Source organism: Opisthocomus hoazin, chromosome 26, assembly GCF_030867145.1.
Source record: "Opisthocomus hoazin isolate bOpiHoa1 chromosome 26, bOpiHoa1.hap1, whole genome shotgun sequence".
In the NCBI taxonomy this organism is placed as follows: Eukaryota; Metazoa; Chordata; class Aves; order Opisthocomiformes; family Opisthocomidae; genus Opisthocomus; species Opisthocomus hoazin.
In genome coordinates this window covers 3,459,254-3,473,933 of record NC_134439.1, presented here as the reverse complement: position 1 = coordinate 3,473,933, position 14,680 = coordinate 3,459,254, and the positions used below count along the sequence as shown (strand labels likewise).

General features: G+C 45.6%; 1 protein-coding gene across 1 annotated transcript; it reads right to left on the bottom strand.

Moving 5' to 3' along the window:
- Positions 1 to 13,293, bottom strand: METTL2A (methyltransferase 2A, tRNA N3-cytidine). The gene is made up of 9 exons (XM_075443624.1): positions 13,169 to 13,293; positions 11,421 to 11,512; positions 7,074 to 7,435; positions 5,660 to 5,709; positions 5,116 to 5,176; positions 3,782 to 3,921; positions 2,873 to 2,979; positions 2,608 to 2,673; positions 1 to 1,249 (listed from the first exon to the last, which is right to left on the bottom strand). Exons 1-9 carry the CDS (start codon positions 13,255 to 13,257, stop codon positions 1,098 to 1,100), a joined length of 1,119 nt encoding a protein of 372 aa, XP_075299739.1. The 5' UTR covers positions 13,258 to 13,293; the 3' UTR covers positions 1 to 1,097.
- Positions 13,294 to 14,680: the final 1,387 nt, after the last annotated feature.

Here is a 14,680-nt window from a genome sequence, read left to right as displayed (position 1 = left end):
GAAAAGCATCATCACAAAATTTATTCTAATACCTGTTGTACCACACCCTAAAAATAACAAAAGAAAACAAGCTGAGTTAAAAAATATTTGCTGTCAAAGGTGGGGAAATACCTTCAGAAAGCCACAATGTTGGCTTCATCTAAGAAATTAAACAAGAGTGGTAGACATTCTTCAGATTTCTCATCCCAGACAGGTGTCTTGTCTACTTGGATTTAGCACACCGCCATGACAGGGCAGTGCAATTCGTGGCCTGGGGGCTGCAGCCAGCAAGAACAGTTTCTCCCTGCTCAAGCAGAAAAACCAGGTAATCCTGTGTAAACCCTGGTCCCGTGAGCTGCTGCTGATACTCTGCATTCTGGAGGTGCCCTGAAACTGGCATCAGCCCCAAATCTTTGAAAGTCAGAACCTTGCCCAATACAAATTTATAGCACCTGAGCTATAGTGTTCTAGCTCCCTCAATGAACATCCTTGTGAACAGCGAGGGCAAGGCAGAATAATCTGCTTCCTCCACAGGTTATCTGCACACCTTGAGGCATCCATGGGGAAGCTGGCACAGAGAAGCTCGCATGCTCTCAGTTCCTGCCCTCGATCAATGTATTTTAAACTTGTGGATTTGCACAAACCTGAATGACTAGAAGAGAGCTGTATGAGATAAGTTGGCTGAGGGATCCATATAGGCATAGAGACCAGTTGCAAAGAGCAGATTTACCTTTTGTATGGTTTTTGTTCCCAAGACAAGAGTACACAACACAGAGGTAAGGTCGACGCTCTCCTTCTGTTTCATGTGGAAATCCAGAGTAAAAGTGACTAGCTACTCAACTTGCTCAGCTGCTGCAAGACAGTTTCACCATTTCTTAAGCTGTTAAACCCACAAATAATTAAAAAAAACCTCAAACCCGTAGCAAGACATCTAAAATACTGCTTGGTCTCCTCTTGGAGCATTTGTCCTTAGCAAAACTCACTTGAAGTGATGCTAGGCACTGTAAAAGGCACTGAGGTCCTGTGTGTGCTGAACTCTGTAAAACCACATCTCACCAGGAGGACACATTGCTCGTGGCCACGAAGAGGCTCCAACCTAAAACGTGTGCCCCAGTTCCTCACAGTTCAGGGGCGACAGGCTTGCGGTATTTGCACTGGATCCATACTCGATACATTGTCATTTGTTTCCCACGGTTCACCTGCAATCGCCGATCAACCAGATTCTGGATTTTCTCCAGCCCAGCTGTTGTGAAGAGATCATCCAATTCATCTGGAAGCAGAGAGAAGGAGATTGAGGATACCACAGCACTCATTTCACTGACACCTGCTCACACTGAGGGCTAAACCATGCTGAAAGATGGGCCAAAGGAAAGTCATGGTCTCACAAGGAAATGTAAAGATCAGACAAGATGTAACAACTACAATACGGGGGATTAAGATCACAGTTTCTCTAGTTTCCCCTGAGTTTACCTTCTACCAGGGAATGAAAGAACTATGTGGAGGACAACTAGAATTATAGAGACTTGACAAGGGAAAATAGCAGCAGTTTCAGACATGGCTATTGCCTCTAGTAACCTATTAAGGGAGCATCTTCTGGCGAGTAGGGACAGATCCATTCCTTCTCCCTCCGCCCTCTCTCCAGAGGAATTTCCGAGTCTGCCAGAGCAAAGAACAGGATCAGACCTATGCTTTCAAATGGTGGCAGTAAGATCTGGGCTGTATAGGCTGGAGGGGAACAGGATTCATTACACTTAAGTTTGGGAAAAAAATTCCTTAAAAAACCACACCCTGCTGGGGTCCAATGAAAGCACTAAGAGCCTCCAGGCTGCAACAACCTACACTGGCAGGTATTCCTGACCAAGCAAATAAGTATCACAGTGCCCCAGCACACTGGCCGAGGGCAAAGCCAGACCGAGTCCTGCTGAGCAGCAGAGAGCTTGTTCCACTGCAGCCTGGGAGCACGTGATTTGTACGGAGTTTCTATAGAAAAGGGCTAACAGGTCCCAGCTTGTGCTCTTTTATCAGATGCTTGCCATTGTGAAGCGTTTGCCAAACACGCATTAACATTAATGTTGTTGTGACAAACAAGACTTGTGCAGTGGCGAAGGGAATAGTTTGCTGCAGTTGTGCCACTGGTCTAAAACTGACCGTGCAGAGGGCCCGTGGTGGAAGTGACTGGAGGTGCAATTGGTGATAAGCAGGGAGAATACAACCCCTGCTGAACAGCAAGCAGCAGCAGAACTGGAGCGGCTACCTCAGCTCTATGCTGAACCACACCCTTCTTACTTCCTTGTAGGAGAACAGTAAAGTTAAAAGAAGTTCCTTCCAGTGGTGTCCATCTCACTCCATCCTCTGGAGGCAGCAAGATTCAGGGAGAGCTCCTCCAATCCCCACCTCTCCCAGTGTACCAAATACACTAGTCTTCCCTAAAAGGATTTTCCACTAAGGAATTCACCATGCCATATTCACATCAGCAAGTGACAAGCCCAGATCCTCGTGCAGTTGGAGACACTTAACATTTCACACTGCTCCAACAAAGGCAGGCTGGAAACAGCCAGTGGCAAAACTTGAAGGCACAGGGACATAAAGAAGTGAGGAGAGTCAGAGGGATGTTTTCTAGCCTCCTACCTTGTGTGAAGAAGTAGACTCTGGTGCCATCACCTCTCACATAGAAGTTATCAGACAGACACTGACCTAAGGGCAAGAGGGATTTAAACAGTTACCAGCTACCATTTAAAAATCAACAACTGCCATCCAACAAGAGGCACCTCTCCCAGCACACGCTGTGCTTAAGGAGAATTAATGAGCTGCCTCCTAAACAGGGTAGAAACCACTCCAGAGAAGCATCATCTATGAGTCATCTGGCAAGACTCCCCAAGGGAAAAGAAAATACCTTTCTTAAACCGAAGCTGGGCCAGATCGTAACGGCCATAATCTCGTAACAAAATCATTCCTCCTGGTTTCAGAAGGCGACTCAGTCTGTTAACGATGCATTGCATCCTGAGGAAAGAACAAAACAGAAGTATTCAACCTTCTGCAAAACAATGCCTATTTCCTTAGCTTACTTTCCAAAAAGAAGGTAGAAAGTTTTACATATGTTTCAACGTCATATAAAGAGCTACCAAAAGCTAGCACTTTTCTGAGCTCTCCCAGACTTCGGTGGGTTGATTTTATTTGGCCAGCTTATTGCTGACACTCCCCAATTTTGGTTTTTTTTTTTTACAACGATAACTTAGCCTGCCACAGCAGGGATAAACTGCTCTCTCTTACTAATTACAAAAGGATTTCTATTTCTGTAAAACAAGTTATACGTGAACTTGAAGAAAAATGCTGTGAAATAAAACCAAAGGGAACAAAAAAGAGAGACTAGTGTAGGTTGTAACACACTGTCACACCAAGATCACAGCACTTTCTCCAACTGTTTTCTGAACCTGTCCCCTCCCTTCTTGCCACCTCTCATATGAGAAATTCATCTAGCCTTTGAGTGTTAAACTCTAGCAGCGTACTTTCCACAAATGGATGCTGAGTGCTCTGTGTGGCTGGGGTTCAGAATGGGTGAGAAACTGTGACCACAGCAAGACATCACCTATAGCCACTTAACACTTCAAAATCACACCTATCCTGGGCCGGAATTTGTTACCACACAAAGCACCTGCAAATTTCATTTTCAGAGGCTTAATGGAAAGCTGCACCAGACACAGAACAAACTGTAATCTTCCTTGATATGAGGGGACCTACTATTAAAGAACTCCAGTTCTATATGCATTGTCTTCTGCAACCAGAAGGAATTATTGAAACTTACTTCTCTGGGAGAATCGCTGAGAGGACAAAGATAAGAATAACAACGTCAAGACTCTCGTCTGGCATTGGGAAAGGACTTTGATCATTGCACAGGTCACGGACAAACGCAAAGCAGCGAGAAGAATCGTATTCCGCATTATTCTGTATTTAAGGGGAGAGAAATTAAAGCATTAGCAGCAGACCTTGATCTCAACATTATCTGGACATGGGAGCATTTTAACTTTCACAAATTAAAGTGGTGTGTCCAGAGATCTGTTTCAGCCTCACTGAGACTAAGGCCCCCCTGGACCTATCTGACGCCACTAAGATGGGTTCAGAGAGGTTCCCTGGTTAGACAAGGAATAGGGGTGAAACGTGAAAAATAAGTACACATGGGAGATTTACAAAGAGCTTTGGACTTGTTACATTCAGACAATCAGCACTGCCAAAACCCCAAAACTGGCTTGAGGGATTATTGCAATTTTAAGGTCAGATTCTCCACTAATAGTGGTAAGAAGTGAGGGATTTACACTGTTAAGCTGGAAATCTTTACAAAAGGGAGAGTGTCAGGGCCCCTCTCTGCATCACTGATATCAACACTCATTTCAACTACAGGCAGACTACTCCCTCTATACCCCAAACATCAAACCAGGCTGCCCAAAGTTATGCTCTTAAAAAATCACATTTAGACTTCTAAAAGAAGTTGTGTATTTTTCTAAAGCTGCCGCTACAGATTGCAGTAGCCTCTGTAAACAGTGCTTGTGTCAGCTCAAGAGGATGACACGGCACGCTGCCTCTGCTGCCGTGCTCCCCATCTCATTAAGTGACTGACGACATTTGATACTTCACATATTCCAAGTTCTGTTCTGACCCGAAGTTTGTTAGCAGTATTTGTCCTCTCACTAAATTCCAGCCTCCTGCTCTACAGACAATATCCCTCCTCAGCTGCCTGTGCAGAAGCAATCAGACCGTGTTCCCAGAACTGCAGTAATGGTAACGCACACACAAACCAAAACCAGCTTCAGTTCCTGTTAAAAAATAGCCTGAATGTTTTCAAGGTTCAGCAGTTACTCACCTAAAAGAGCACTGGATTTAGGAAAGTACTGCCAACTGCAGAGGAAAGAAAATCTGGCTGACTTGTTTGCTGCCAATGTGACATTTTGAGAACTCCAACTTCCCTCATTTCTACAATCTGACAGGTTGTTTTCCTGATTTACCAGTACAAGGGTCAGCATCAAGGCTAGCTGAAACCAGAAAGCTGCCAACACAGCCAGACAGCCAGTGGCAGATATATTTGTGTTAACATGCAATTGTCACCAGGTAGTTTCTACCTTCGTAAGTCATCACTGAGTTTACCTGGACAAGATCCACAGCTGTTGTAGAAAAATCACAGCAATAAACAAAAAGGCCTGGGTCACTGAAATAAATAAAAAGAAACTATCATCATTTACATAAAGGTGCTCCACAGGAATTACAGAAGTGTCTCGAATGCACAGAGCACAGAATTGGGAGCCAGAAATCCTGGGCTTTAGTTTATCTCTGTCAACAATGCCTTGTGCAAAATCTGGTGGATCATGTTGCTCATTCATGCCTCAGTTCTTCTCATATGGAACTGACTGCTTACTTCTCTTTCTGGAAAAGGAGAAATAGTAAGGCCTGTATGAAAATGCTTTCAGAATGAGACATAGAAACTTACACCATGTTTTGTTGGTTGCATTCTAAGACCAAAGATTCCGAAGCTCAAAACACAATCGTCTGAAGCTGCAGATGGCAAATGTACCATTTGCATCTGGTCTTTCTCTGAGCTTGTCTAAACTAAGAACACACATGCAACACTTTCCTGATTGTTTTTCAGAGGCTGGTATATCATGCAGGTAAAAACCTGTCAAGAACTACTTACTTGTTGGTTTGTAAAATTGGGAAGACTGTATTTCCAGCACCACAGCCAACCTGCATAAACAAAGTAGATGTACACATAGTGAAAATAATTTCTTCAGCATGTCCCATGCAGCTAATTTAAAATCATCTCTCCGGAGCCATGGAACAAAGAGAAATTCAAGAGTAACAACTGAGCATAGCGGTGACCATTTGCAAATCTCACTGCAAGATCTGGATATGTTCAGCTCTGAGGAGCAGGCTTACATATAAGCATTTGTAGGAAACCACTAAGCCAGTTCTTGTAGAAATCTTACTAACAAGCCATATATTGTTACTCTTTTGAAAACTGTTATTGCTGGAATCCCAAGCATAACAACCAGTATGAGTCACTGAGGCACTGGCAAAGGTGACGGATTAGTTGCATTCACTTCCACAGAAAATCAGAGCAATGGATGAAGATGTTTGCTTTACTATAATCACATCCTGCTGCTTCAGAGTTTCCTTCACTAGATGGCTCTTCCTCAAGTTACAACAAGGCCTACAATGATTCTGCTTTATTACTCCTTGTGTTTGTTCCCATTTGAAGATGGCTCACACAACGGGGTTTGGGGAATTTGCCTCAATGGTTAAGGAATCAGTAAAATTTAAATAGACTGAGCAGAAAACACCACTGATGGCTTGCAGTGACAGATATTACTCAGAGTACTCACGTGAGAGAGGAAAGCCACAAGGACCCAAGAACATCAAAGACTGAAGACGTCTCAAAACCTCAGGTTAAATAAATAAAATCAAAAGGACAGTTCATATTGCCTCTCCCTGGAAGGGCAGAACTTCCATAGAACACGAAGCATTCAACACAACCAGTGACATCTACAGTGAAAAACTAGAGGTGGCAGAGCAAAAGGTTGTTACCAGCTGTCAGAAGTCTAGTATTTAGAAGCCCTACAGACTTTTCTGGGACAAACCCTGTATCAGTCCGAGATTCCCTGTTATTACGTGGGCCATAAGGAACAAACCAAACAGCACCTTTGCATTCTTGGTTTCATTGTTCTGTTTCACACCTCCGAAGGCAACGAAGAGTCAGCACAAACGTACAAAACATAGGTGACAACTGAAAGCTTTATACAGACAAGAATCAGCTTCTTCAAAAGGTGACTTTTAATGCTCGTTTCAACATCCGATAATAATAGTTTCTCTTTTAAACTCGGAAACTTCTTATGCTCCTTGTGCTCTGCCAATTTACAATCTGAACCAAAAGAATCCCAACAGATTTAATTCACTTCTAAGCTGCGCTCTGTTTTTTGCATTTTACTGACTTAAGGAAATTATCCCATTCACTTGCTGTTTGCCAGTGATATATATTTTTATGTCCCAGTCACGCTAACACACATACAAGGGACCATCTGATGTGTGACTTTCTGTTTTAGAGCTATTACCTCTAATATACGGTAAGATGCAGATGATCCTGGGTAATCTCCATCACTTTGATTCAGCTCACTATACTTCCGTGCAGCCGATTCCTCTGTGCAGATCTTAGGTGTGCTTTTTATCAGGTTTAACTGATTCTCTGACCTGGTTTCCAATGAACAATGTCCATTTTCACAGCTTCCCAGCCCTTCATTGTTGGATTCTTCTTTGTTACTAAATTCATGCACAGAATCCCCATTTTGACTTGGGTTCCTGTTAGGTGCCAGCTCAGGAAATTCAGTGAACAGCCAGTGCCGGTCCTTGAAGAAGCCATTTTCGTGGATTTTGTAGAAGTCATCCCAGTACCTCTTCGCGTTCACCTCATATTCCTCTGTGAACACAAGCAAAACCATCACCAGCAGTCAAAACGGAAGTCTCAGAGCATAATCAGTTCAGACAGCGAGGGATCACTGCAGACATCTACTCAGCAATCTGCTTTAACAAGTAAGGTTATTGATTGAAAATCATCTTTATTTAAATTGTGCCATCCCACATAAACACTCGGCCTGCCTCCTCACAGTCACTTAGGGCTAAAAATGGAAAAAGAGATAGAAGAGGAAACTGTTTGTTTCCTGATAGGATTTAAAGGAAGCTGGCAACTGGAAAGGCCTCTTTGAAGCAGACTGGAATGAAGAAAACCAGGTTTCACTTCCATCTCTAACACTAACTTGTTCAGTTCCCTGGAACAATTCATTTGGAGCCTCATGACACTAAGTGTCAAGCACTTACAATTTCTACGGAATTCTATGACAGCTGCCTGGAGCTGAAGAGCTCTTGTCCAAGACGCTGTCCATTTTTTCAGATGAAGAGACAGAAAATTAGTCAACTACACAGGTCTGTCAGAAAGCTCAATTAGCACTTGCGCAATACTCCAGGATTACAGGACAGAAGTTTTCACACAAGTATTGCTGGAGTCCAGTCTACAGCACTTTGTTTTCTATAGTTCTGCGCATGTCAGAGCATCACGCATTGATGAAATTAAAACAAAAGAGGGGAATCAACAAAGCAACCACTGTTGTTAAAGCAATAGTGTAGACTAAAGATGGTAAGAATTAACTTTAGCAGCAAGCATTGTAATTTTCACACCAAGTGGATATACATTCCAGTAGCAACATGAGTATTACAGAAAGCTGGAAGAACTCTTACAAAGCCACAATCTAATAACATTCAGGTCACCCACAGAATTATTTCCACACACCTTCACAGATTTCCAATCAAGCACAGTTCTAGGGGAACTATTTTTCAATGGGTAGTTACGAATCCAGCTGGCTTCCTGAATTCTCATCCATGTGATGAGTTCTCTGTCCTGGGAAATAAGAGCTAATTATAGCATCCTATGCTTGTAATCACTTAGATGCATTAACATCCACAGCCAGAGATCCCAACTGCATTTCAATAACATGCAACTCCTTAGCCATCTTCGCACAGCAACACGTGCATTCCTGAACGCAAATGATTCTCCCACACTTAAGGACAATGACTGTATGTCAGAATGGATAACCTCTCTCCCACATCTGCTAAGAACAGGGTTACGAGAAAAAGCAGGCGTCTTAAAATTGGAGATTAGTATTACTCTCTGAACGACAATTTATTAGTCTTTCTGAAAAGCATACAAATGTTTAGAAGATATCTGAAGGGAGATAGTAAAAGGAACCAAGAACACCTGGAAACATATGTAGCCTTAGCCAAATATAGACAAAAATGGCTTTAACAGAATCAGAAGTCAGTTGTATGTGTATTTTTAGTGGGACCTATCCCTAGAACACAGTGAGCTATATACAGAAATAATCTCTTCACCACAACTACAAGGATTTTCTCCTTTTAAGAAGCCTTGTCCTTAAATCCCAAGCAGAAAGAAATTTTAATGTCTGATATTAGACTAAAGTGGTAAGTTTGTGCCATGATCCCACTGTAGCTCAAAGCAAGCAGGGTTAAGTCAGTTTACTCTTTGCATAGGAGAATTCAATGACTGCTAATGTCAGAGGCAGAAGTGTTACTGATTCAGCCCCTGGTGCTTCACTCCTTCCTGAACTGTGACTTCTTCCATGCACTAGTAGGGATATGCAAGTCTGCTGAGGCTGGAGACACTCTTTCACCTAACAGAAACAAGAAGTCCTGATTCCCGCTGGTCCCTAACAATCCCATGACAGCCTGATTGTAATGGGATGCTTACCCAAGGTGCTGGGGCAAAATTCCAGCCCAGCCATTTTGGATTACCCACATTTTTGCCACAGTATAACACTAAACAGGACATTGTGCTCTTCCTGTGTTAAATTATTGTGAAATTCTGTTGGATGCTATCGAACAGCTGTTATACTCCAACCCACATATGCGGAAGCTCTATTCAAGCTCATTTACCTCATAGTGTGGTGTTTTCAAAGCACTGGAATACAGGATCAGTAACAATACAAATGCAAGAAATCAGGGGCCAGCTGACAAAGATCATGCAAGAAACAGATTTAAAGCAAAAAAAATGACCACATTAATTTTTCAGTCTGACTTCCTGCACAACTTATGCCAGAAATGTTCACATAATACTTGCTTCAAGACCCTTTTTGTGGTATTAGCTCACGAGGACATCAGTATGCGAGCCAGATTCCTCCAGAGGCATTCTTGATAAGGACTCCTGACTTTTCTGCTCGTCTTTGTAAGGAAACCCCCAGAGCCAAGCCCATACTCACCCTTCCACATTGCAGAAGGGCAAACAAAAGTACCTGTTCACAAAAGACAGGAAGAGAACCCGGGGACCCCCTGAATGGCATGGGGGCTAATTATGGAGCCTCAAAAGGAAACCAAAAAGCTCTTCCACTTCTTTCTTTGTTCCCAGCCAGGAGACACATCTTCGACATACCCCACAGAAGTTCTCTCCTCCTTCAGAACAAATTCTGACAGCCCCAAGAAGTCCACAGAATAATACAGCCATAATGACCAATAGCTTGCCTTTGTTCTGCTGCCTGGACGTTACTGATTCTCAAAATACTAGAGCCTTCAGGCACATTTGGCTGGGCTGGCTTCCCTACGTTTCAGCCATCCCATTGTCTCCACATGCTTCCCACTGAATAGCAGCCATCAAAATTTCACTGGCCTCCATTGTTCACTCTGGGAAATACATCACGAAGACCTGACAAACTGCTCTAACAGTGAATTGCTCCACAATTTCATAGTTGTATATAGGTTCTCAAAGCATGACAGACAGCATCCTTTAATGTTAACCAGATTTTAAAATGAACTCAGCACAATGGGTATCACAATAGAAACTGCTGGATACTTCTGGGAATCCAAGAAATTAGGAGGGTTGCTCTTTGGTATAATGAAATTTGCTATTGTGAACACAACTGGAAGCTATATGGGAAGTGTCTCAATAGCTCCAATAGCGTTCAGCATCGCCTTACAGATGCCACGCTCAATTTAACTTGAACAAAAGGAGCAGATCCATCCTAGAGCTCGGCAGGGTATAACAAGACCATCACCAGACAAGTCTCTTATCACACCAAAGAACAGGAAGCCATTTCCCCGCCATTTAAGGGACTGGATGATATCTAGCAGGTGTGGAGGAAAGACGCATTATTAACCAACTCAGAACAGCTTCGGCCGTATTACTTAGAGCTGTGCACCTTTAGCTTGGTTCAGATCCAGGTAAGCTTTGCATTTTGGATGTATAAATATCCTTTAAGCCAAGTTTGATGAAACAAAAAACTCTGGAATCCCTTTTCTGCCTCTCTGATGATAAACACTTCAATCAGGATAAAATAATTTTTCTTCGCTTCTGATTTAATCATTATCATGCTGTTTGTTAACCTGGTAGAGATGAATATGGACACTACTTCATCAGGCCCTCTGAAGAGAAAAACCGAGCTTGCATTAGGGATAGCTCCACAGCATGCAAGCAAACAGAGGATTGTCTGTTAGAAGTTAAGCTTTAGCAAGCAAAAGCAAGCAGAAAAAATAAGACTAAATGAGGCTGCTGCTCTACATGGAAAGGAGTTTGCTGACAAGGAACACTAACAAGTATTTAAACATACACAACACGAACAAAGCAGCTCAACCCACGACGACTCCTCCCAGCCAATATAATTTCTGTTCCAGTAGGATGAGTTTCTGGAGAAGGTGGAAAAGTCACAAAGAGGTAAATTAAGAACAGAAAGATTCCTCCTCCTCCATTTTTCATTATCAACTACTAGGTTATGTACTTTGAATGATCTGGGAGACGGGGGGAAGGGAGGAATAAGTGAAGATGCATATGGAGCTCTGGCCAGACTGTTCCGCTCTTGTATGAACAAGATAAGACTCAGCATTACAATAGCATCCAGAAGTACCTTGTTTGTCTTGTGGCAATAGCTGTGAGCTGTTCTCTTGAACTTTACTCCTGGCACTGGCTTCCTGCTCTTCTGACCATTCCACATTATCCCTGTTGTAAAAAATAAGATGAACTGCTCAGCTGAGAGTGGCAGGGCAAAGACACAGAGAAATGAGAAAGGTCTAGACAGCTCTCCAAACTGACAGCTGTGGAGCTTTTCCATGATCTCTAATTCTGAAAGCTGATGCAGCTAATTCTGATCGCTGATACAACTATCAGCAGATACAGTTCCCAGTTCTGAATGAATGGCACTTGTAGCATTACAAAAGACATAACCAGAAGGGAGCCCACAAGACACCAGATCTGTCCCCTAATCTTTTCCCTATATGATGCTCAGCCAAGTTTAGAGGAAACAAATCTTTACTACAAAGCCACGGGGGCACTCAGCACAAACGAGCCTCCCTGGAGAGGAACTGCCATTCTCACCCAGGGACGGACAGGCAGGCACTTGTGTGCTTTCACTTGAGAGTTATCAACTTGGGCCATTTGATTTAACTATCTTAGAAAACTACATTTTCCTTCTCAAGTTAAAACAAAAAAGGCAGTAGAGTTATTTGGAAGAGAAAGTGTTATATTAAATCCAATTACGGGAAAAATATGCAGGAAGCTTTAAAGCATTAAGAACCTATTAATAACTTAAATGTGCATATACTCTTGTGTAGTCATTAAAGTGATTCACTTGACCTTTTACCATTAAAATAAGTGAATGAAAAGCAGACTACAAGAACCAAGAAGCACTATCCTGGCCTCAGGAGGAATTAGTCTTTTGATATTACTTCACAAAACAAAGATTTGACAAATGTCAATTCTGTGAAAAGCTAAATTATGAGGAGTTCCTGCAGGGAATACTACTGAGGATATGCTTTTGTAACATATCTTTGATGTAGTCTAGTCCCAAAGCAAATGACAAGCTGTGCTTTATTATAAATTAAACACACCTAATTCCTAACAGGGTATAGCAGCCAGAGATCAAAAGTGGGCATATTTACTTCAAAAATGCAAAATACCTTCAGTTCTCAGCAAATTTGAGAATTTGGGTCCTTAACGTAGCTTAAACCAACAGCTTTCTCTAACCAAAGCGCTCCCGTTCCAAGCTAACACCACCTCACCCTGTTACATCCTCGTGGGGCGGCAGATGGACAAAACGATCTTCGCTCCATTTCCACATTAGCCACCCATGTATACAGACTGAAAAGGGCGACAGAGCTCCGAGACCAGATCCTTTAACTTTATTAACTACACCACCGCGACAATGGCTACAAAGCAAAGCAACACATTCTCCTGAAACGTCCAGGGACCCTGACCGCTCCGGGAGGAGCCGACGAAGGCTCAGAATCCCCCGGGGATCGGCACCCCCAAGCAGAGGCCGAGCGGGGCGGGGCCCTTTCGCGCCTCCAAGCCCTCCCGGCACCGCCCCAACCCGGGGCTGCCAGGCCCCGGCCCCAGGCCCCGCTCTACGCCCGGACTCCCGGGGAGCGGAGCGGGGCTGCTCGGGGCGGACCCACCGCCGCCCCGCCACAGGCAGGCCGGGGCGGCGAGGACGAGCACCCCCGGCCGCCCCGCCCCACCCCAACCCCCGCGGCCGGGCGCGGAGAGGGACCGCAGGGCAGCAACGCCCCGATCGGCTCCCCGCGGCGGGCAGCAAAGCGCCGGGGATGCGGAGCGGGCACCGACGAGGCGAGGGGCAGGCGGGGCGGCCGCCCTCACCAGGCGTTGTGCTGGAAGAGACGGGCAGGGTCGGTGAGGAGGCGCCTCCCGAACGGCCGCCGCTCCGGCGCCTCCTTGGGCGCCGCCATGATGGGCCGGGAGCTACCGGAACCGGAAGTATCGCTCCGCCGTCCGACCCGAAAGAGGACTTAGGCGGGCGGGCGGCGGTCACGTGAGGAGCACCGTTGTCACGTGGGGGCGGCGGCGGGAAGCGCGCTGCGAGGCGGGAAGGGGTGGCAGTTACCTCAGGGCGGAAAATGGCTACCGCAGCTCCCAAACTGCTGCTCCTGGCTTTTAGTTCGCCTTTCACACCGCGGGGCGGGCTCAGGCGCGGCCTCAGCCCCAGCTGTCTGGCATTCACCGGCCTCCGCTGGCCTCCAGGCCTGGCCGTTGCCGTTCGCTGCCTGACGGGCCGCCGCCTGCGGCAGGGCTGGTGGTGCGGCCTACGGAGGTCGGCGGCTGTTACCCAGCTCCCGGCAGGCGATCGGTGACCCGGCAGGAGGTGCAGAAGGTGTGGTGGAAGCGCTCGCTGCCTGTCGGCGGGCTGGTGGGGTCCGGCCAGTGTCCTGCCACGGGCTGGAGGGCCGGGTTCTGCCTGTGCCGCCTGGCTGCCTGCGCCTTCGGGGAGGGAGGCTGGAAGAGGAGGCAGAGAACCATGGCGGGGAAAGCTTTGTCTGGGTGGGAGCGCGAGCCATGCGCGTGCATACAGGGCAAAAAGCTCCTCAGCGACATGCTGCGATGCGGTGCTGGCAGGTTATAACCGATTTATGCTGACGATTAACAGTAATAAACAACTAAGCTATTATTACACCTCCGGTTTAATTTTTCCTTGCACTTAGGACAAAATTGCTCTTTAATACCTGTGTCTGAAGCATTCACCAGGCAGTTAATGTATAGGTTATGTGAGTGACCAGTTGCACTTAGTTCTACTCTAAGTGCCGTCCCCATGTGACACAGGGTGACGTCTGCCGTCTACATTTCACACTCACTTGTGCCCGTGTCTTGCCCAGGCTGTCTGTTGTCAGATGACGTGGTGTATTCGGGAGCTCGGTGCTCACATCAGGGGAGCGTCTGCTTGCTGCGGTAAGCAGGGGGGTTGAGAGCAGCTGTCTGATGGAATAAATCACGGGTTTTCAGGCTTGTCCCCGCACCTCCTTCAATGCTGTTACACGGCTGAAGCATCGCTTACCTCTCTCACCTCCTGCACCCGGTTTCTCTTGCTGAAGAAGCGGCTCTCAGACAAACTGGTTGGCTTGTTCCTCTGCCTCACTGCCTTCCACAAGCCCTTTTTTGGCTTTGTCAGCGTCATCGCGTCTTGTTTAGAAATTGGTGGGAAGATGGGTACCTGGGCGTAGGGGCTGCCTGAGCGGGTTGAAGGGAAAAGGAACTGGAGTCACTGACGGTGAGGCCAGCAGCCAGCTGTCTCCCGCCTCTTGGTTTGCCTCCTCTCACTGGGGGAGGGCTTGGTGGGTCCCAAAATCCTCCTTCCTCTGAACCATGAGTCACAAGAGC

Excerpts from the sequence above, each read along its gene's own strand:
- METTL2A (XM_075443624.1), bottom strand. The coding sequence starts at position 13,257 with ATGGCGGCGCCCAAGGAGGCGCCGGAGCGGCGGCCGTTCGGGAGGCGC. Across the intron at positions 2,674-2,872 it reads CCAGCTTCGGTTTAAGAAAG|GTCAGTGTCTGTCTGATAAC; the intron begins GTATTTTCTTTT and ends TCTTGCCCTTAG. Across the intron at positions 1,250-2,607 it reads AGTCTACTTCTTCACACAAG|ATGAATTGGATGATCTCTTC; the intron begins GTAGGAGGCTAG and ends CTCTGCTTCCAG.